Genomic DNA, 20,589 nt, shown 5'->3' on the forward strand with positions numbered 1-20,589 from the left:
TCCTCTTCCTCCAAATAGACATCGCAGTCTCTAGCGTGAAGGCTGCTGTTCGCCACAGGTCCTCCAGGCCCCCAAGGAATTTTGGCTCTCTCTGCCTCGGGTTGGGCTAATATTTCCTTCTTAGTGCCTTGAGCATTGGTGCAGGCTTGTAGCAGATATACCTTCGTTTATTTTCGCTTGTCTCCCAAGTTTTTTTCCGTTTCCCGTCAGTCCTACTTTTCGTGCCAGGCTAATAGGTGGCAGGAAATTGTTTTCCTCCTCCAGGGCTCCACTTTGTACCCCTACTCATATTGTGTGAGTGGTACAAAAATATCTTTGACTTTGTTTCCCTATGATGCTTTTTATTACTTCTGTATCTTCTCCCTGGATTTTATTATGTGAGAAAACACTTTGTTTTCGCTGTCTTCCTGTTGCTCATGGTGGTGTGTGTTACTTTTCAGGTGCCTCAACTACTGCCGAGTGTTTACGGAGCTGGGGGAGTCTCTATTTAACATGCTGATCAGTTCCCCCAATGAGGTACAGTGCATAGTGCTTTGCTACTTCTGGACAGATTTTGTTGTTTTTTGTTTTCATGTTTTTGATGTCCTATTTTTTCCTAATTATAGTTATTGCCCATATCTTTTTATTTTCTTAAGGAAAAGAAGATTCTTCTTCTCGTAACCTTTTTTTAAAAAGAGATCTAAGGATGCATTTCTGGTCATCTGAATAGGCCTCTCATTTTCCATTTTAATTCATTAAAAAATTTTTTTTACAAACCAATGCTTCGTGGGTGGTTTATCGAGTGCTCTGGTGTGGTTTGCTTCTTCTTTCCTATCAAACATCTATCATCTTTATCTTCCTTCTTTCTTTTTTGTGTTTGTTATTACTGTCTTGTAACACTTCTAATCTCCGGCACTTATATATGACCTTATTGTGTTGCAAGTGTCGTAAAACACGTACTAAAACAAACCATTGCTTCCTTTTGTTGTGTCCACAGGGCCTGGGCTCCTTCCAGTTGGTGGATCTTCTGCTTATGTGTGTGGGACATCATCTCTACGAGGTAAACACAGGGGCTGTGTGTTATGTTATGTTGGCTGCTGTTTCACATTGGGTTACATGCTTAGTGTCCCAGGTGGAAGTTCCGAGTTTGAAACCGAGTGGGGTTGTTATTTTTTTTCTCAACCTTTCTGGAGAATGTTGCCTATTGATCCTGTTCTGACCATCTATGAAGAGCTGCTGTTTGGAGTTGATATTTTATTTTGCTACAATTACACTCAACACAGTTAAACAAAAATCTATTCTTGCCGTGACCTATACTGATGTAGTCAGAGGAATAGAACTCATCCTCTCCCATCCCATCAAGGGGCACAACTCCCCAGACAGTGTAGTGTCTCTCACATACTGTCGAAATTGTCTAAGATGGCCGCTCGCTGTTGAGGGGAACAATGATTGTCTTAGACAGGTGGAGTATGCTGCACATGAAGAAAAACAAAGATTCCCTGTGGGTGTCCCCACCGACTTAATAATAATAATAATAATAATAATAATAATAAATAGCATTTGTATAGCGCATATCCCCGCTCAACAGCAGGCTCTATGCGCTTTACACTATATTATTACCCCAGCAGACCATAGAACACTCCGAAACATTCTCAGTTTCCCGGGAAGCATACAGTGCAAGCAGCTGATTAAGCGCTCAAACACTAACAAACTGACAAGATCTTTCACTGTCTATAGCCGGGTACCCATTCCCACCTGGGTGAAGTGAGGAAAACTCGTGTAAAGTGCCTTTCCCAAGGACACAACGTCGTGCCGCCCCTGACGGGATTCAAACCCACGACCTTACGGTTGCGAGTCCGAGAGCCTAACCACTAGGCCACCGACGCCACTAGACTTAAATAGATTTAAAAAATTGTATTTTCTTTTTCTTTTGGAAGGAGGACACAAAGGGTGGTTTGTGGTGGGTCATTGTCCAGGGGGTTGTGTGGTCATCTTGGTTCGGTTGTTAGTGCAGCCGCGTTTGACAGATTGTTGTCTTGGGCAGTGTCATTATACATTTAAATAAAATAAATGTATTTGTTCTTTCTTTGTTGTCTGGTATGCCTATTATTGTGAAACGTAGAGGGCTCTATCAAGTTGTCTTTTCTCGGTCTTTTCTCCCTGTCATAGTTGGTGGTTGGCTCCTTCTTTTCTATCGAACATCTGCGGTCCTGATTTCTCCTCCTTTTTTAGTGTTTGTTACTCGCTTGTAATGCCTTTAATCTTCGGCACCTATACGACCTTATTGTGTTGCAAGTGTCACAAAACTTACTTAAACTAAAAAAGGGGGCTCTCGTGGCCTAGAGGTTAAGGTGTTGGCCTCTCATTCAAAGGTCCCGGGTTCGAATCCGGGTAGCGACCTAACAATGTTCTTCTCTAAAATTGTCTCCTTTCACCTCCTTTCCTGCTCTCTAGCAATGTTCTGTTGTCTGCTTTCATTTCCACTTTCTGCCCCCACCCCCTCACCTCCTTTGCCCCCTCCTCTGGGCTCCTGACTCTTTCTGCAGCCTTTCTACTGCTACTCCTTGGCTCCTCCATATTGCTGTCTTTCTGCCACACCCCTGATCTTCTGGTAGGAAAGATCTACACCTAGCCTTCTCGGACAAGGGCGAAAAATCTCGGAGGGCCCGTGTGCAAGTTGCGCACGTTAAAGATTCCTTGGTGGTCTAAAATCGATAAGAGTAGGCTTCGGCCGCCACCCGAGCAAAATTCAAAATTTCCTACCAACTGAAAATATTAGGAGTGTCCCGCGCGCTCATATGACCTATGCAGTTGCGAGCGCCGTAAAACACTTTACAAAAACAAACAAACTAAAAAAACATTGTAGAGGGCTCTATGAGGTTGTCTTTTCACTGCATGTTTGTCACTGCTATATATGTGTATATGTTCTGTGTGTGTTTGTTGCCCAGGTGGGAGAGATCACGTTCAACTTCTGGTACCGTTTGTCGGAGGCACTGTACCAGCGCAACACGCAGGAGCTGACGGATCTCTTCAAGCCCTACATCCAGAACCTGGTGCTGTCCCTGTGCCAGCACTGCCAGATGGACGAGGACCATGTGAGTGTGATGACGGCGGTTTCGAGGGGTGGTAGAGTGGTAGTGGTGGCTCAGTAACTTAAACGTCGCTGTGTGATTAAGATTTACAAAGACACATTAATGGGTCATGGGGTGGTAAATCAGAGTAAAAGGATTAAGAGACACACATGAAGATGTGTCACGACGCGGTGGAATCAGGTGCTCTTCAATTTTTGGACTTTTGAAGTTATTGGTATCAATTTAAACCTTATTTTGTCTTGCTTTCGGTGAGAAAAAAATACTCATGTATCATGAATAGAAGTCGAGGTATTTTGCAATTAAAGGGGGTGGGGTCAGATAAAAATTGTCAAATGGACAGAAAAATGCCAGTTTTTTTAAATTTCATTATTTTGACGAGTACCTGATTTCACCACGATGCCTCACATATGTTTGCGCCTTGAGTTTGATTAAAATATAAGTCTCAGCACTCCTTTCTCAACTGCTTAGTTGACCTCTTTTGTCCCCAATTAATTTGTGTCATTTTCTCTTATCATCTACACTGAGGTTTTCTGTGTCTTCTGAGTTGTGGTAAAATTGTTTGGTAAACTAGTACATGTGACAAATAGCCTGATTTTTTTGTGAAGCTGGACTTCTGTTTCAACATGGAATACAGATGCTACGAATGTGATTTTATGTCTTTTTATTCATTCTTTTTTTGCAGGAAGGTGTGCCCGATGACAGTGGTGACTTTGGTGATTTTCGTGTGCGCGTTTCAGAGCTAATCAAAGACGTCGTGTTTATTGCTGGGTCTTCTTCGTGTTTTATACAGGTGAGGGCCTCTTTTGGACATCTAAAAAGACCCCAACAATATTGTAGAAGAGACTCTACCAATAGGTGAAACCTCACCTTTTCTGTCTTAATGGAAACAGTTAATTTCAGCATATAGGATTCAGCTGTGGAAAGATTTTTTCATTCTTTGTTGTGCCAATTGAGAATAGATGATAAAAAGAAAATGTAGGCAGAGACATGATGTTGTCTGTGATAAGATCCTAATATGAAAAAGTTCTGCTCATTTCTGTAGCAAAGGTTCACAGGTCTGGCATAAACTTTGTCTATCTACTTTTTGTTTTGTTTTTTGTTTTTGTGGTATTAATAATGCAAGAATCCTTTTTTTTTCATTCTAAGACCGTAAATTCAAAAACTATCAAAGTTACCAACCTAGATTGTTGTCTTACTGCATGTTGCTTGTGTATTGCTTCATATCTTTCCCTAAAAACCTGCCAAACAGAACAATGGGCTCGGTCTAGACGTAGAGACCCTTTTTTAAAAGTTGGTGGGAAAAAAATAGATCACTGGTCAAAATGTTGTGAACTTTTTAAATTTTGTTTCATGAAGTTTTACACTGTGGACTTCATTTCTAGAACATTAACATTTTTTATTTTGTATGGACTTAAGGTTTTTTAGGGTCATCTTTTAGTGCTGTTACTTTTCAGGTATGGTTCCACCTATTTTTCATTGGCACTGAAATGGTCGTTGGTAATCCCAGAACTGTTGTGTGTCGTAGATTGTTGTAACAATGTTGTATACAGTGCGGCAGGTGTGGGAAGGTAATGTTTTCCGCTGTAACTGATGTATTCTCCTCCTCAGATGTTTGAAAGTTTGAAGTCCCCAAAGTCGTCGAGCTGGTCCATGTGTGAGGCCTCTCTGTTCATCATGACCGCAGTGGCCAAGAACATTTTACCGTGAGTAGACACAGACACATCTCTTGGCGATAGGCCGGGGTTGCTATAAAGTATTTCAGCTTTAACAGCTCCTTTATGTAATATCTGTGTTATGATTACTTATGTGATTTTTGTCTTAACCTTTTTGGTCACTAATAATAATTCATTTGATGTGATTATTCAAATTAATGCAAGTGTTCTCTAGAGGTGTTGATTTTCCGAATGTACCTGGAAATCTGGATTTCTGAAATTGTCTGCATTTTGTACTTCACGTGAAAATAGTCTTGATGCACGATGTAAGAAACTTCAGAATCTGTAAATTTTGAATTCACCTGCACAAGTTTCCATAGGGTCTGAAAAGCTCAGGATTTTTTTTTTCCGCTTCCAGTTATCAACTCTGATTCTTATTTATATTTTCTTTTGCCTTGTGCCAGGGAAGAGAACGAGATCGTGCCTCAAGTGGTGGAGGCCATCCTGGCCTTGCCCGAGACGACACACTTGGCCGTGCGCTACACCAGCATCCAGCTGCTGGGAGAATTGTCTGAGTGGATCGAACGACACCCGCAGCTCTTAGGTGAGGCCTGCAGGATATTCTTTTTTCCGCCGTTGCTTTTAAGGCGGATTGTCATTGCTATCATTATAAAATGTCATTCCATATTGTAGTGTATAAAGCTTTTGTTGTTATTGGAGAAGAGAGTTTGTCCTTTGACTACATAGAGGAAAGTAAAGTAGTTCCCGCATCCGATCTGGACATTAAGGATTGCCTTGTTAGTGGCAACTTCCTGGGCTTTCGGCATATTGTGGTAGGGTGGCCAGTTCCTTTCCATGCCGCCTTTACTTCCCCTACTCAAAGTTAGGTACCAATTACTGCTGGATGGGCAGGAGGGGGCGAAAAAAACCCGTGTCCGAACGGAGACTCGAACCCGTACTTTCTGCTTCGGAGACGAGCGCACTAACCGCTCCGCCACTGCACCCTCTACATAGAGGAACTCTATAATAATTCTGTTTACTTTTTGCGTTTTACGAAATGCATCTAATAGAAGCAGCGTGCAGAATACAAACTACGACGAACGGCGTTCATCATCATGGTCCTCGCGCTTCGAAGGCATGGCGAACACCGTTAGTCACAGCAGCATCTTGGCTCATTTGCTGTGTAAGAAAAAAATGACGAACGGTGTACGTCATATAGGTCACGAAGTGGTTAATCATTTTCTCCCCTGTCCTCCGACGGACCTGATCCTGTGTTACCTGCTGGTGGACCCCTAGCATCTTGGCTCTTTTGCCGGGTACGAAAAAAATGATGAACGGTGTACGTCATATAGGTCATGAAAGGGCTAATCATTTCCTCCTCTGTCTCGCGACAGATCTGATCCTACGTTACCTGCTGGTGGGCCTGCAACAGCCTGTGCTTGCGTCCATCGCGGCGCGGTCACTCCAGAGCATCTGCACCCAGTGCCGCGACCAGATGACCAGCCACTTCCAGGGCCTCATGCACATTGTCCAGTCCATGGAGACCTTTAACCTCTCGCCTGACGCTGCCATTGGACTCCTCAAAGGTTTGTGTGTATGTGTGTGTTTGTGTGGGTTTGTGTGTGTGTGTCTGTGGTGATGTGTGTGTGTGCCTGTGTGTGTGTTTGTGAGGGTGTTTATCTTTGTTTGTGTGTGTCTGTGAGGGTGAGCTGGATCGATAACAACAACGTGTGTGAGGGTGAGAGTGTGTGTGTGTGCGTGTCTGTGTATATGTGTGTGTATGTTTGTATACTGTCAAAATTGTCGAAACAGCCTTTTTTTGTTGTCAACAATGAGTATTTATGTTTTTAAAAAGTTTTGACGCACACATTTCAGTCTGTCTTACATGTTACTGGGAAACGTACAGGAGAAATAATTTGTTCCATGTTACTAGTGAAATGCCTAGTAGTTCCATGTTACTAGAAAAATACCTACGTATAGCGCTTAGAGATGGCTGTTGAGCAGAGTTATGCGTCATACCAATGCTATTTATTATTATTGCTAGTATGGCATGTGGTATTTAAAGGCATCCCCCCCCCCCATGTGTTTACAGGTACAGCCACCATTCTAGCCCTGTTGCCAGCGGAAAACATCGGCGAAGCTCTCGGCCAGATCTGTGCCTGTCAGGTCTCGCAGTTGGAGAAAGTGAGTAGCACGTCTTATTGTGCTCATGTGGTTTGGGCTACTCAGAAAGTAGGCTGAGAGATGCATGAGATTATTATGTGTTATTGGTCTTTTACATTTTTTGATGGAAATGGTGACATGGTATTGCCCGTTGTGATTTTGATGGAAATGGTAACATGGTATTGCCCGTTGTGATTTTGATGGAAATGGTAACATGGTATTGCGTGTGAGATTTTGATGGAAATTGTAATGCGGTATTGCCTGTTGAAATTTTGATGGAAATGGTAATGTGGTATTGCCTGTGAGATTTTGGCGGAAATGGTAAATGTATTGTAAAGATAAAGATGAACTTTTTATGTGTCTTTTAAAATGTTTCTGACAATGTTCACTGAGCCTTGATATTTCTCCCAACGTTCCCAACCAGTTGATCAACGAGGGCAGTAGTCAGGTGAAGCAGGGAGCTGCCAACGACCCGTCGGTGTGGTTAGATCGTCTTGCCGCCATATTTAGGTAAGTCTTGACTGTGTGTATTTATATATTCAGGTTTGCCAACTGTCCCAAATATCTCAGAACTGTCACGGATTCGGCAATTGGGACTTTGAGAGCCTTATCATACACACACACACAATGCCAAATCCAGTCCAAACCAGTTCCACTTGGTGTTGTTTTGTACATCGTTATGTACTCTGATGTTATGACATTTGGTGTAACTGATTTGGTTTTGAAAAAGTTGGCAAGTTTGTAAATGGTGGTGGTTGTGGTATGGGGGGGGGGGGGGGAGGGGGAGGAATGTTGATTGGCTTATAGAATCGATTTGGGGAAGGAAGGGAACCTGGGTCAGAACGTTTTCATGGTCTTGAGCCTTGTTTTGGAGGGTTTACATGACTATGAAAAAACTTTTGGACTCAGTGGTGGTATTTGTCTTCTTGACTGTGCTTAACAGAATTCCTATGTGTATGTTGAACTCACACGGAATATCTGTGAATAGTGTGGTGAATTTTTGTCCTATCTTTCCAGACACACAAACCCGACAGTGACCAATGGAGAGGTACATCCGTGCCAGGCTGTCATCTTAGAGGTGAGTCTTGGTGTGTGTGTGTGTGTGCGTGTGTGCGTGCGTGCGTGCGTGCGTGCGTGCGTGCGTGCGTGCGTGCGTGCGTGCATGCGTGAGTGCGTGAGTGAGTGCGCGCGTATGTTTACCTGCTTGGTTTGCCTGTTCTCAAGCATTTTCCAACATAAGATGGTAAAATCACGCATTTTCCCTTGACACCACAGGCAATTTGTTAGCGACACTTGGGGGGTTAAAAAAAAAGATCGATCCTTGTTTGTTAAAGCATGGGACCAAATCAAAATGGAAATCACAGTGAAAGTTAATGATATTGTGTTTGTTTAACGTGACATGTATGTTTTTTAACACAGCTCTGTGTTCCCTCCATTGCGTTTGTTTGAAGTGAAGTGAATGTTGTTTGAAAATGCGCTGTGTCTCCTCCATTGTGTTTATGTGAAGTGACACGTATGTTGTTTAAGATGGCGCTGGTTTCCTCATTGCAGTTGTTTGACGCGACATGGATGTTATTTAACCCGGTGCGGTGTTCCCCTCATTGCAGTTGTTTGACGCGACATGGATGTTATTTAACCCGGTGCGGTGTTCCCCTCATTGCAGTTGTTTGACGCGACATGGATGTTATTTAACCCGGTGCGGTGTTCCCCTCATTGCAGTTGTTTGACGCGACATGGATGTTATTTAACCCGGTGCGGTGTTCCCCTCATTGCAGTTGTTTGACGCGACATGGATGTTATTTAACCCGGTGCTGTGTTCCCCTCATTGCGTTTGTTTGAAGTGACATGGATGTTGTTTGACCATATATTATGATCTTATTGTGTTGCAAGTGCCGTAAAACACTCACTAAAACAAACAAAAAACTGACATCTCCCTATGTTCCCCCCTCCAGGTGTGGCCCGTGTTGTCCAAGGCGTGCGAGAAATACCAGGCGGACGACCGGATCATCGAGCGGTGTTGTCGCTGTATCCGCTTTGCCATCAGGTGCCTGGGGAAGAACTCGGCCACTCTGCTCACCCCGCTGGTCACTCAGGTATGTGTGGGTGGTTGGCGGGTGCTCTGGTGTGGTTTTGCTCCTTCTTTCCTATCAAACATCTATCATCTTTATCTCCCCTCCTTCTTTTTGTGTTTGTTACTCTCTTGCAACACCTCTAATCTTCTGGCGCTCATGACCTTATGCAGTTGCGAGCGCCGTAAAACCTCTACTAAAACAAATAACCCCAGTCCCAGCCAATACAGCTGTATTTTATTAGAGAAAGAGGAATGCATTCTAAAAAGTGATTTTAGTATCTTTGTGATGAGGTTTAGATAATAATGTATAACGATGTTTAAAGGTGAATGAATAAATGTTATGAAAATTAAAGTTTAATTATCTTTGCCAAGTTCTAAAAATTGCTCAAATTCGGTACCCCTGAAACTGAAAATATACGCTCTTGGGACTGTGGGAGGTACAAGCGCTGCTGAAAATACTAACTTGGGGCTTGAAGGGTTAACACTTACAGTACCGAAGGCTCACATAGTGAAACACCTTCTAGTACCGCACCAGTTTAGAATGCTGAAGCCATGGTAGAATTGTTTAAATTTAAAAAAAAACAAGAAACACTTTAAAAATTCAAAAAGGTTCATCAACCAGTCAGCTATTATATATTGTACATCCTTATTATCGTCATTTTTCCTCTACTTCTTTTGTATGTTTGTCACTCTCTTGTGAACTGCTATTTCCCGGTTGCCTTGATAGTCGAAGCAGACTTTTGTGCTGTTGAGGCTAGAGAGGTGAGCAGAGTAAGCCTGATTCCCCGTTTGGACATCTCTGTTGACATCCACCCCTTGGCGCTCATATGAACTTATGCAGTTGCAAGCGCTGTAAAACCTTACTGAAACTAAAAGACATTAGCCGTTGTCAAAGGTACTCCACTCCTCTCAATCCAGGACCAGTTTCTAATGTCTTACAAAAGTCTTTGACTATGTGTGTGGGTGGTTGGTGGGTACTCTGGTGTGGTTTGCTTCTTCTTTCATATGAAACATCTATCGTCCTTATCTGTCCTACTTCTTTTTTGTATTTGTTACTCTCTTGTAACACCTCTAATCTTCGGCACTTATATGACCTTATTGTGTTGCAAGTACCGTAAAACTCTTACTAAAACTAAACATCTATCGTCCTAATCTCTCCTTCTTTTTAGTGTATGTTACTCTCTTGTAACATGAAATCTATTCTTCAACACTTATATGACCTTTTTGTGTTGCAAGTGCTGTAAAACGCTTACTAAAACTAAACTCTCTTGTAACACCTCAAATCTTGGGCACTTATATGACCTTATTGTGTTGCAAGGGCCGTAAAACTCTCACTAAAACTAAAAAATATACTGACTGTGTATGTGTGCACGTGTGTGTGTTTCCCCAGATGGTGAGTCTGTACCAGAGCCACCAGCACTCGTGCTTCCTGTACCTGGGCAGCATCCTGGTGGACGAGTACGGCGGGGAGGCTGGCTGTGTGCCGGGGCTGCTGGACATGTTGCAGGTCAGGACACGGGGGTGATAGTGATGATGATGATGATATTGATGATGATAATGATGATAATGATAATACTAATAATGATAATGATAATAATCATAATCATAATATTAATGTTAATATTAATATTCATAATAATAATAACAATAATAAGAATGATATTCATAATAATATTTGTTTTAATAATGGTAATGATATTCATGATAATAATAGTAATCATAATAATAATCATAATAATAAAATCCCAATAATGATAACAATGACCTGGGTTTGCCGCAACTGCAGTAAAACTTCTTTTCTTCCAATGTGCAGATATTTTCCTTTGTCTATTATGTCTCTTAATTACGAAAAGTTTGAAACTTTATGTTATCCCTGTGTCCTGTGTTCAGGCGTTCTGCGGGCCCACGTTCAAGATCCTGGAGGAGCATAATGGGCTGAGGAACCACCCAGACACTGTGGACGATCTATTCAGGCTATGCTTGAGGTGGGTTATGTCTGTCTATCTGTCTGTCTGTCTGTCTGTCTGTCTCTCTCTCTCTGTCTCTGTCTCTCTGTCTCTCGAGGAACCACCCAGACACTGGACGATCTATTCAGGCTATGCTTGAGGTGGGATACGATTGTGTTCTCTTTCTCTCTGTCTCTCTCTGTCTGTCTGTCTCTTTCTTTCTCGTATTAAATGAATTTTTAACATTTTGAAAGAAACATTGACCAAAATCAAGCCGTGCAGTGAACTATTGTGAATGCAACCAGCTTGTTTCGCGCGCTCATATGACAGTATGCAGTTGCGAGTGCCGTAAAGCTCTTACTAAACTGACTCCTTCGATGGTGGTTGCAGGGCGCCACTGGTAGGTCCTACTTCTTTACTTTCCTTTTGTTGTTTCTGTCTGTCTGTCTGTCTGTCTTAATTTTCCACAGCACTAAATGACCATTATTATGTCGATGTGCTTCGGTTTACTCAAACAGACGAACAAACTCTTTTTTCTCATTTCTTTGTTCTCTGAAGATGTCTGTTTCCTCTCTGACTCTCAGTCTCTCACTCAGTCTCTCACTCTGTCTCTCTGTTTCTTTCTCTCTCTCTCTCTCTCTCTCTCTCTCTCTCTCTCTCTCTCTCTCTCTCTCTCTCTCCCTCCCTCCCTCGTATGGATGCGTGGGAAATGCGCCGACTTTCTTTTGAATGTGGCTCGCGTTTCTAAGGGATTTATTCATTTTCTGTGTCCTAATTTGAGTTTTTTTTTTATTGGTTAGTCTTCTTTTTGTTTCGTGTCTAAAATTTGTTAATTTATAAATGTAATGTTTGTGTTGTGAAATTAAGGTTTTGAAAAAATATTTAGGGAAGGTTTGAGAGTTTGCCTTCTCGGGGAAAATATCAAAATTATCCTGTCTGTGAGGTTGCAAAGACCTACACGGTTGTGAAACTGATAGTTTACTGCTGCAGATTTTGTGGCTACATTCTCTACCGCTTGCTTGTGTCTTGCAACTTGCTTGGGGATTTCAGGGAATTCCTCATGAAAATATTTGAAGTGTGTTCCCATATCCTTTGCATATTCTATGAGATGCACGATGCGTTTTGATTTTTAAATTTAAATTTTGATAATAATTCAATGCACAGAATCTTCGTTATTTTAGATTTTGTTAGTTTTACTGCACATTTTTCTGCTGCTATTAGACTTGTTGTTCTGATTTTATGGAAAAAAAATGTATAGCCTTATTTAATGTTGTTCCAAGCATGGGCATAGATCTGATCAGAGATAATTTTTTGAGTGTCTTAATTATTTAGACCTGCATGTTTGCCGACAATCATCTGAAATCCGACAATTGCGACCCGACTGCGAGCCGGCCAATGCTATCGCAAGGCCCACCTGTATTAGTCAATGTGTGAAGTGCGAGGCCTGACCGACTGCCAGCGCCCCCTTTTTCTCCCTTCAGCTTTGTCGTTATTTTCGTTTTCATGCCGACTGCCGACGTCGGCGTAATTGTCGGAACCTGAGTAGAAATATGAATACGAAAAAGTACGACGACCTAAATTATCTACTTTCAGTTTCGTGCTTGAGCGGCCATTTTGAATTTCATCTGTTGACAGATTGATCAGATCATTCAAGTCCGACTCACTTGTTCTACTAGTCTTGATCTGGGTCTAGATTGATATCATTATAGACTTCAATGGCGGATTCATATTCCAATTCTATTGTGTCAAACCCTGTTTCCATTGTGCTTCGAGCATAAGTTAAGTTTCTGTAACCTACGGTTCTGAATGTCTCATGTCTCAGGTTTATCCAGCGTACCCCGGTGGCCTTCCTACAGAGCGCCATGGCTAAGCCAATCATGTGCTGCGCCATCGCCGCCTGCTCCCTGGACCACAAGGACGCCAACGCCTCCGTCATGAAGTTCCTCACTGAGATGATCATGTGTGTGCGCCAGAAGGAGGTCAGTCTGTCTGTCTGTTTGTCTGTCTGCCTGTCTGTCTGCCTGATATGGCTTTCTTGACTGCTTTTCCGCTTCCTGATCTAATTTCTTTTTCTTTTTCCCCTCTCCCCTTCTCACTCCTCCTTTCTTTTTGTTCTCTTCATCCTCCTATCTTTCATTTTTTTTCTTCCCTTCTTCCTCCTTGATCTTAAAACTTACTATTGTTTCATCACGCTGGCCAAAATTTGCAGTTGTGAAAGAGTTGTAGTGTTTGGCCTGCCATCTTTCATTCTCAACTGCCAAGATGTCCTTGTCGTGTGCAATGTGTGTTGAGATGTCCTTGTTGTGTGCAATGTGTGTTGAGTTGTCTTAATTACATCTGCTCCAGTGCTCCAGGGTCAGGGGTGTAAACGTATCCGCTGTACTTGCCTGCTCAAACGGACCAAACTAGGACATATTTTGTAATTGCCCCCCCCCCCCCCCCCAACACACGCACACATGCGCACACACACACACACACATACACACACACACACACACACACACATACAACCACCCCACAATATCTGCAGGGGAGGCAGAGAGAATCGACAGCTCTCTCAGGTTTAGACTGCAGAGAAGTGTTGAAAAAAGTGAGGTCCTGTGTCTGCCACAGATTGTCACACAAGTCTGGATTGGTGAATAGAGCACTCAAGCACTCATAGTAGTCATAGCTTATATCTTTGCTGTTTTGCAGCAGTGAAAATGTGACTCGAATCATATCTCTATTTGTTTTGGAACAGTGATGTACACTCCACTCAGAATTTTTTGCCATGTTTTGTTGTAACTGTGGACTCCCCTGCTCCAATTTGTATGCCATGATTTTTTTGTAATGATGGGCTCAGAATTCATCACCACATTGTTTTGTCACTCTCTTTCTCTCCAAGAGCGAGAACTTATTACTTTAATGTTATGACATTGTTTATCTCCCTCTCCAGGAGCGGGAAGACTTTGAGCTGCGTAAGTCGCTGGTGAAGAAACTGGTGGAGGACCACGGTCAGTCTCTGGTCATCGCTCTGATCAACGCCAGCCTCTTCTGCCTGCCCACCTTCATGTCGGCCGACGTCAGCGAGGTCCTCTACGAACTCATGCTCATCGACAGACCCGTGAGTAGACCGAGGACCATCTTTTTTCTTTGCTGTCAAGCCTTACTCGTGTGTCATGATTTGTGATAGATTTTTCAAGAGAGACGAAAAAACCCAAAAATCACTTAATGTGTAAAAGTAAAGTAAAGTTGTTCCCGCATCCGATCCGGACATTGGGGATTGCCTTGTTAATGAGACAACTACCCGGGCCTTTAGCATATTGTGGTAGGGTGGCCAGTTCCTTTCCACGCCACCTTTACTTCCCCAACTCAAAGTTTGGTACCCATTACTGCTATGTGGGCAGGAGGGGGTGAAAAAAAATCCGTGTCCGAACCTGGGCTCCAACCTGGACTATCTGCTTCGGAGATGAGCGCACTAACCACTCCGCCACCACACCCTTTAGTGTGTAAAAAGTACTTTAAATTCCTGCTTTCATAATTTTGAAAAAAACCCTCCCAAACCATTAGCTCATTGTTCTTGTAAAAATAGCAGGATGGTGTGCTTGTGAGGCTCTTTTGACCTCAGAAACAATGTCACGATGCGAGAGTGCGGCTCTTTCACTAAGGTTTTCTGGCCTGGTTTCAAAAGGTTTTGCCTACAGAAGTAATGGATCAAGATAAATGACCCTTCTTGATATATGACCTGGTCAAACATTAACAACCTTTCAGTATTGCAAGGGGCATTAAACTGACACTATTTGACACGGACAGAGATTATCAAAGGTAGGCATTAGATTCAGAGGCCCCTCTTTTAATAATCTTTCAGTGTTGCGAAGGTCATTAACTTTCACAATTTCTCACATTTTTTTTACTGTTCTTTTTTTATTGAACTTCCTTGCACGTATGTGTGTCCTCAGATGTTCTCCCACCTCCTAACCCTTTCGTTGCCCCGGGGTATGCATCCTTACTGTCAGCGCTGATTTTCAGCTGAGCTCGTTACCCAGGACTGCAGCCTAATGTCTCAGTGTTAAAGGAAGTGCGGTCTAGATCTAGCATTATCGTGACATGTTTCGGGCGCCCGGTCTTCGATCATTTTTCTTACTTTTCTTATTCCCTATTTCCTCCCTTCTTACTCCTAATTTCGAATAACCTGCAAATCTAAGTCAAAAAGTGAATTTATTTGCCTTTTTAAAGTCATGTTGATGTTTATGTTGTATGAGAGCACGCGGCCGCCCGCAAGCCAAGGTCTACGTTTATCGGTCGCTTACTAGCGTAAGAGTAAAGAAATTCTAGCAAATTTGGTACTGATATTTGCGTCTTTAATTCCTGAATACGAATCTACACAGCCCTTGTGGTTAAAACTCCGTACAGAAGAATTTGAGCCAGGTTATTAGCGTGACATACATTTAACGTCATACAGGCAACCAGGAGCGGCAAATGTTGCCAACTTCTGTGGCGTACACGGTACGGCACAGCGCTGAAAATTACGCGTTTTCGTGTACGTCATAAGGCAACGAAGGGGTTAAATAAGTTAATGATATGTTGACAGGGGCGTTACACCTCTACCCTTTCACGGTTTTCCCCAGACGTTCTGCGTGTGGCTGGAGCACACACTCAAGGCCCTACCCACAGAGAGCAGCGGCGGGGCTGTCACCGCCACCAAGAAACAGCTGGCAGACTTCCACAAGACGTGTACCAGGTCAGTCCACACATCAGTCGAGCAGTGGGAAACTCCCAGTGTCACCCATACCCTGATTTTAAACTGGTTTAAATCGTTACTGTTATATCTGTTTATTTATGATTTTAGCACACGTTGTTAATACTTAAAGTGCAAGCTCCTTCGTGATCTATGCATATCATATGTGTCACGATGCGGTAGAATCAGGCGCTCCTCAATTTTTGGGCATCTAGAGTTATTGGTATCACCTTTAACTCACTTGCGACTGGGCCCTTTCACCAGCCACAAGCGTTGAAGACTGGCGTTTTTGGGAGTATTTCAATAAATCACCACAACTCTCAGAATTAACCTATTGTAATCATTTTTTGACACAGTAAAGTAACATTCAAGCTTAATCTAATACAAAAAACTAAAGTTGTCTAAGTCTAATACTTTAATTTGTATGATTTTTTTAAAAATCGGCGTGAATTTGATTTTCCGAAAAATTTCCAGAGACGTGACAAGTAGAATGAAATTCACTGCAACAACAAAAATAAAAGTTCAAAGTGTTCTTGTTTGATTTGTATACATGTGCGAGTGTTTGGTGAAAATATAAAAGCTGGTCTGTGCATTGATTCAGACCCATACACTGAATTACATGAGACAGATGTACGGCACGACGTTGTGATTTCGTTGCGCGAAAAACAACACCGGTACTAGTGCTAGATCTAACCCTAGAACTACGACTCGGGCCGTGTTCGGGTACATATCCAGGGTCCTAACTATTAAACACATCATATTCTGAGACACTAGAACTAGTAAAACGCACAGAAGTATAGAAAACGGCGAAATTATGTGATTCTTGTTCATGCGACTTCTTCGACTGTTACTACGACGCGACTGTCGGATTACTATCAGCTGTATAGAAAAAAACAAAGCGCGAGTTCCGGTCTGTTCAACCCCAGTTGGGATCACTGTCCTTCACCTTCAATAACTTAAAAACTACCGGCCCCAGAGATACGAAACGAAGTCTAAGTAGCTCAGGCTTGGCCAAACAAGGGTACGAGGCGGGTCTCGCGATCCGTGCGTGATTTGTAGAGCGGAAAAAAAATTCCAAAGTTGGTCACGCAGGGCTTGTGAGACCCGTCGCGAGCGTCGCGGCGGGGGTCACGCAACTGTTGTGTGACCCGTCTGAAGTGAGTTAAGCTTGTTCATTTTACCATCTTTTGATGAAAAAAATACTCGCCTATCTTGAAGAGAAGTTGAGATATTGGCGAGTGAAGGAGGCTGGGGTCACTTGGTTTCAGAGGCAAAATAGCGAGAAAACGGCCGCCAAAGTCTGGTGATTTCGCTGGAGACTGGAAATGTACATTTGTTGTGCATTTAATCAATGCTTTTGAGTAAAATCCTCACAGAAATATTTTTTTTAATGGGCATAAAAGATGTTGAGCCAAAAAAACAAAAAATAGATGAAAATAAGCTCAAACTGGAGGGAAAATGCCGATATCTTCGATTTCATTATTTTGAAGAGCGCTTGATTTCAACAAGATACCTCACATATGTAGCAAATTTGTGTGTACTGAGTATATAATAACCAAATTTATGTCTGCATTCTGGCTCCCTTTTGATATTGGTAAGAGCCCATTGGAGATGTGTGCATTATTGATTCACTGTTACACATATTTCTAGTACTAAATTTTAAAATTGTTTTCTCCTCTTTCCCCACAGTGCGGAGGACCTGAAGCAAGTGAGTTCGGCGGTGCGTGACTTCTGCCGTCTGTACAGATAGTGATGGGACGGTGCCTCTAGCCTGTGATCTGCTGTCGCGTGATTGATTTGCCACGGTGTACAGTCGACCTGTGTACGGTCATAGTCAAACTGCATGCTCTTATATAGGACTTAATTAAAGCCTGTGCTGAAATACTCCCCTTCCCCTCCCCCTCCTCCATCTTGTCATGTGACTGCAGCGACTCGCGACTTGCGACCCAAGGGTGGAGCAGAGGATCACCTGGTGTGTGTGTACCACTCTCTCTCTGACGTGTGTCGACGCGTGTCGTCATGTGTCGTTGGGGCCTCTGCCCCCTCAGCTGAGATTTATGTAGATGCATGTGGTTATTTTTGGCTCGTCAATGGCTGATATTTAACTCTTTACCTCCTGCTCTATATTCCTCGTAATGCATGCTTGGGTGGTGTGAGTTGCTGACGGGAAGCAAAGTGTTAAAATGTATACAAAAAAACCCAAAAACACACACACACACAAAAAAACAACAACAACACCAGACTTTTGCCAGTGCATCTTTTCCTGCCATACACTAGTTAGGGTTCCACTTATTTGGATTGTTGTGAGTTTTCTGACAGTCTTGAAAGTTTTGTAATTTTTTTTTTACTGTTGAACTGTGTATTTCCCCTGTGTGTTGGGGTGATGTCAACACGTCCTATCGGATGCAAAACAAAACGTTTGGAAAACTCTTCCTTGATTTTTGACGCTCCTTGTATTATAGGAGTGCTGTGTGAATGAAAAGTGAGTAGCGATGTGAGTAGTTGAGGTTTTGTTGAATGTTCTTTGACCCCCTCTGCCTTTCGTCATGTTTGTCTCCCCCCCCCCCCCCCCCCCAGTTAGAAACTATAATTCTTTTCGTCTCTGATAATGACCGTTAATGGCGGGCAGTATTGCGAACAGAGGTTTCTCAAAGGCCGCTAAAAATGACTGACGTCTGTATGCAATACTGCCTGTGTATTGTATTATTCCCTGTGGGTGGTCGGGGGGTGCTACTGGTTGGTCCTACTTGTTTTCCATCCCTCTCTGTTTGTTTCTGCCTGTCTGGCTTTCCTTTTCCCTGCACTAAATGACCGTTATTGTGTCGATGTGCACCTCTTCGCTTAACCTCTTCACTGCTGTGTAGAAGACATATGTACTCGCTTGTAATCCAAACTTGGTTCAGTGCAATTGTTTTCGACTGGCCAAAAGAGGAAAGTTTAGGAGATGTATCCACATTGCTTATTCATAATTGAACGGAAAGATATCATGGCTTTGTTTATAACTCTCTCGAATAAATATGTTTATCTTGTATAAATGTACATAGACACATCTCAGCAGTGAAGGGGTTAAACAAGCAAACAATTTTTATTCCTCTGTCTTTTAAATCTATCAGTGACCTTCACTTTTTATGTCTGACTCTTGTTGAATCTCTTTGATAACTTTATTCTTTTGTTTGTCCCTTTAAGTGAGTCAGTGACTTTTTTACATGTCTTTTAAATCCTTTTGTAATTTTGTGCTTTTGTGCATTCTTTAAGTCTTTCAGTCACTGATTTTCTTTCGCTTGGTTTTAGATTTCTCAGTGACCTTCTTTCTGATTGCTCCGTCTTTTAAATGGGTCAATGACCTTTGTTTTATTCTAACCATTCTGTCTTTGTGTGTGTTTTGTTGCGTGAGAAAACGAGAGTGTCTGTTAGTGTGTTCATGAGAGATGACGGGTGAATGAGATCGTTGAGAGATGACCAGTTCTGGAGTGTGTTGACTGATGACCAGTCACGGAGTGCTTAGATTTGACCATTCATTAACAGTTTAACCCCTCATGGGATCGGCGACGGTAGGAAACCGTCCCTTCTCCTCCCCCCCCCCACAGGATGCTGATCAGCGCCGGTGTGATAGAGCATGTACCGCATTCTGTAGCCTGGTCCTTGGGGGATAAAAGTGTTGTGTGCTCTGCATGCTGTGTGGGTGGAGAATGTTAAGTGTATGCTGAGATATGATAAGAGTATGCTGAGATATGATAAGAGTATGCTGAGATATGATAAGAGCCCCGAGCATGCTTGGAGTATCTGGTCATTAATTTTGTCGGGGTGTGAGGGGGCCGTAGTCGGGTAACGTGCTGGGGGTACTTTGTCGTCTGCCAGAGAGCAAGTGTTAGTGTGGGTGGTTGGCGGGTGCTCTGGTGTGGTTTGCTCCTTCTTTCCTATCAAGCATCTATCGTCCTTATCTCCCCTCCTTCTTTTTTTGTGTTTACTACTCTCTTGTAACACCTCTAATCTTCGGCACTTGTATATGACCTTATTGTGTTGCAAGCGCCGTATAACTCTTATGAAAACTATGATCTTATTGTATTGCAAATGCTGTAAAACTCTTACTAAAACTAAAACTAAGCAAGTGTTAGTGTTGGTGTTGTACCACAAGTGTTGGCCTTTGATCACAGTCTTTCTTGTCGGAGACGACGCTCACACTGCGTTGATTCTCTGCAGAGTCTTGGAGGGAGCAATTGTTTCCTCTGACAACATCCTCGTGAATGTCTTACTGTGGCGTCGGTGGCCTAGTGGTTAGGCTACCAGACTCGTAATCGTGAAGTTGCGGGTTCAGGGGTTCGAGCCGCGGGCCTGACGTTGTGTTCTTGGGAAAGGCGCTTTACACGAATTTTCCTCACTTCACCCAGGTGGGAATGGGTACCCGGCCACAGAGGGCGAAAGATCTTGTCAGTATGTTTGGGTTTTAGGGCCTATAAATGCTCGCTTGCATTGTATGCTTCCCAGGAAGTTGAAGTTTTTTTCAGAATGCTCTCAGGTCTGCTGGGGTAATAGTATAGATTGTGAAGCGCATAGGGCTTGCTGTTGAGCGGGGATATGCGCTATACAAATGCTATTATTATTATTACTTGTCCAATCAACGGTGATAAACATGCAAGCCTGTGTTGTCGTTTATGTTGTAACATGCTCCTAGAAGAATTTGAACATGACTCACTCTTGTCTGATGTCTGATAAAGAGCTACTACTTCTACCACCCGTGGTTGTAGAGAATAAATTCGTTTTGTTTTGTATTTTATTTTTGTTTGATTTTTTTCGTCTGTTGTATTTCTTTTTTTTTTTTTCCCCTTTCAATGCTGATAGTTTTGTTGTAAGAACGATGCCATTTTTAGCTCTTTACACCCTGAGTTTTCTCTACCGTTTTCCGGAGTTTTCTTCTACAGTCACCTAAACCTAGTGCACTATGTCTAATTATAACCCTTAAAAGCTTGCT

General features: G+C 42.7%; 1 protein-coding gene across 1 annotated transcript in view; it reads left to right on the forward strand.

Annotated features, from left to right (window-relative positions):
• LOC101854185 (transportin-3) overlaps positions 1–18,050 on the forward strand; it is a gene marked incomplete in the record, with an annotated part of 31,116 nt that extends 13,066 nt beyond the window's left edge. The window contains 17 exon segments of the mRNA XM_013085650.2: positions 441–516; positions 977–1,039; positions 2,928–3,074; positions 3,754–3,861; positions 4,680–4,774; positions 5,188–5,327; positions 6,118–6,309; positions 6,816–6,907; positions 7,311–7,396; positions 7,904–7,964; positions 8,839–8,979; positions 10,348–10,464; positions 10,848–10,942; positions 12,726–12,882; positions 13,839–14,006; positions 15,511–15,623; positions 17,310–18,050. Coding sequence (XP_012941104.1) covers positions 441–516; positions 977–1,039; positions 2,928–3,074; positions 3,754–3,861; positions 4,680–4,774; positions 5,188–5,327; positions 6,118–6,309; positions 6,816–6,907; positions 7,311–7,396; positions 7,904–7,964; positions 8,839–8,979; positions 10,348–10,464; positions 10,848–10,942; positions 12,726–12,882; positions 13,839–14,006; positions 15,511–15,623; positions 17,310–17,370 — 1,912 coding nt within the window.
• Between the last annotated feature and the right edge of the window lie 2,539 nt (positions 18,051–20,589).

This window comes from Aplysia californica, unplaced genomic scaffold (assembly GCF_000002075.1).
Source record: "Aplysia californica isolate F4 #8 unplaced genomic scaffold, AplCal3.0 scaffold00393, whole genome shotgun sequence".
Taxonomy (NCBI): Eukaryota; Metazoa; Mollusca; class Gastropoda; order Aplysiida; family Aplysiidae; genus Aplysia; species Aplysia californica.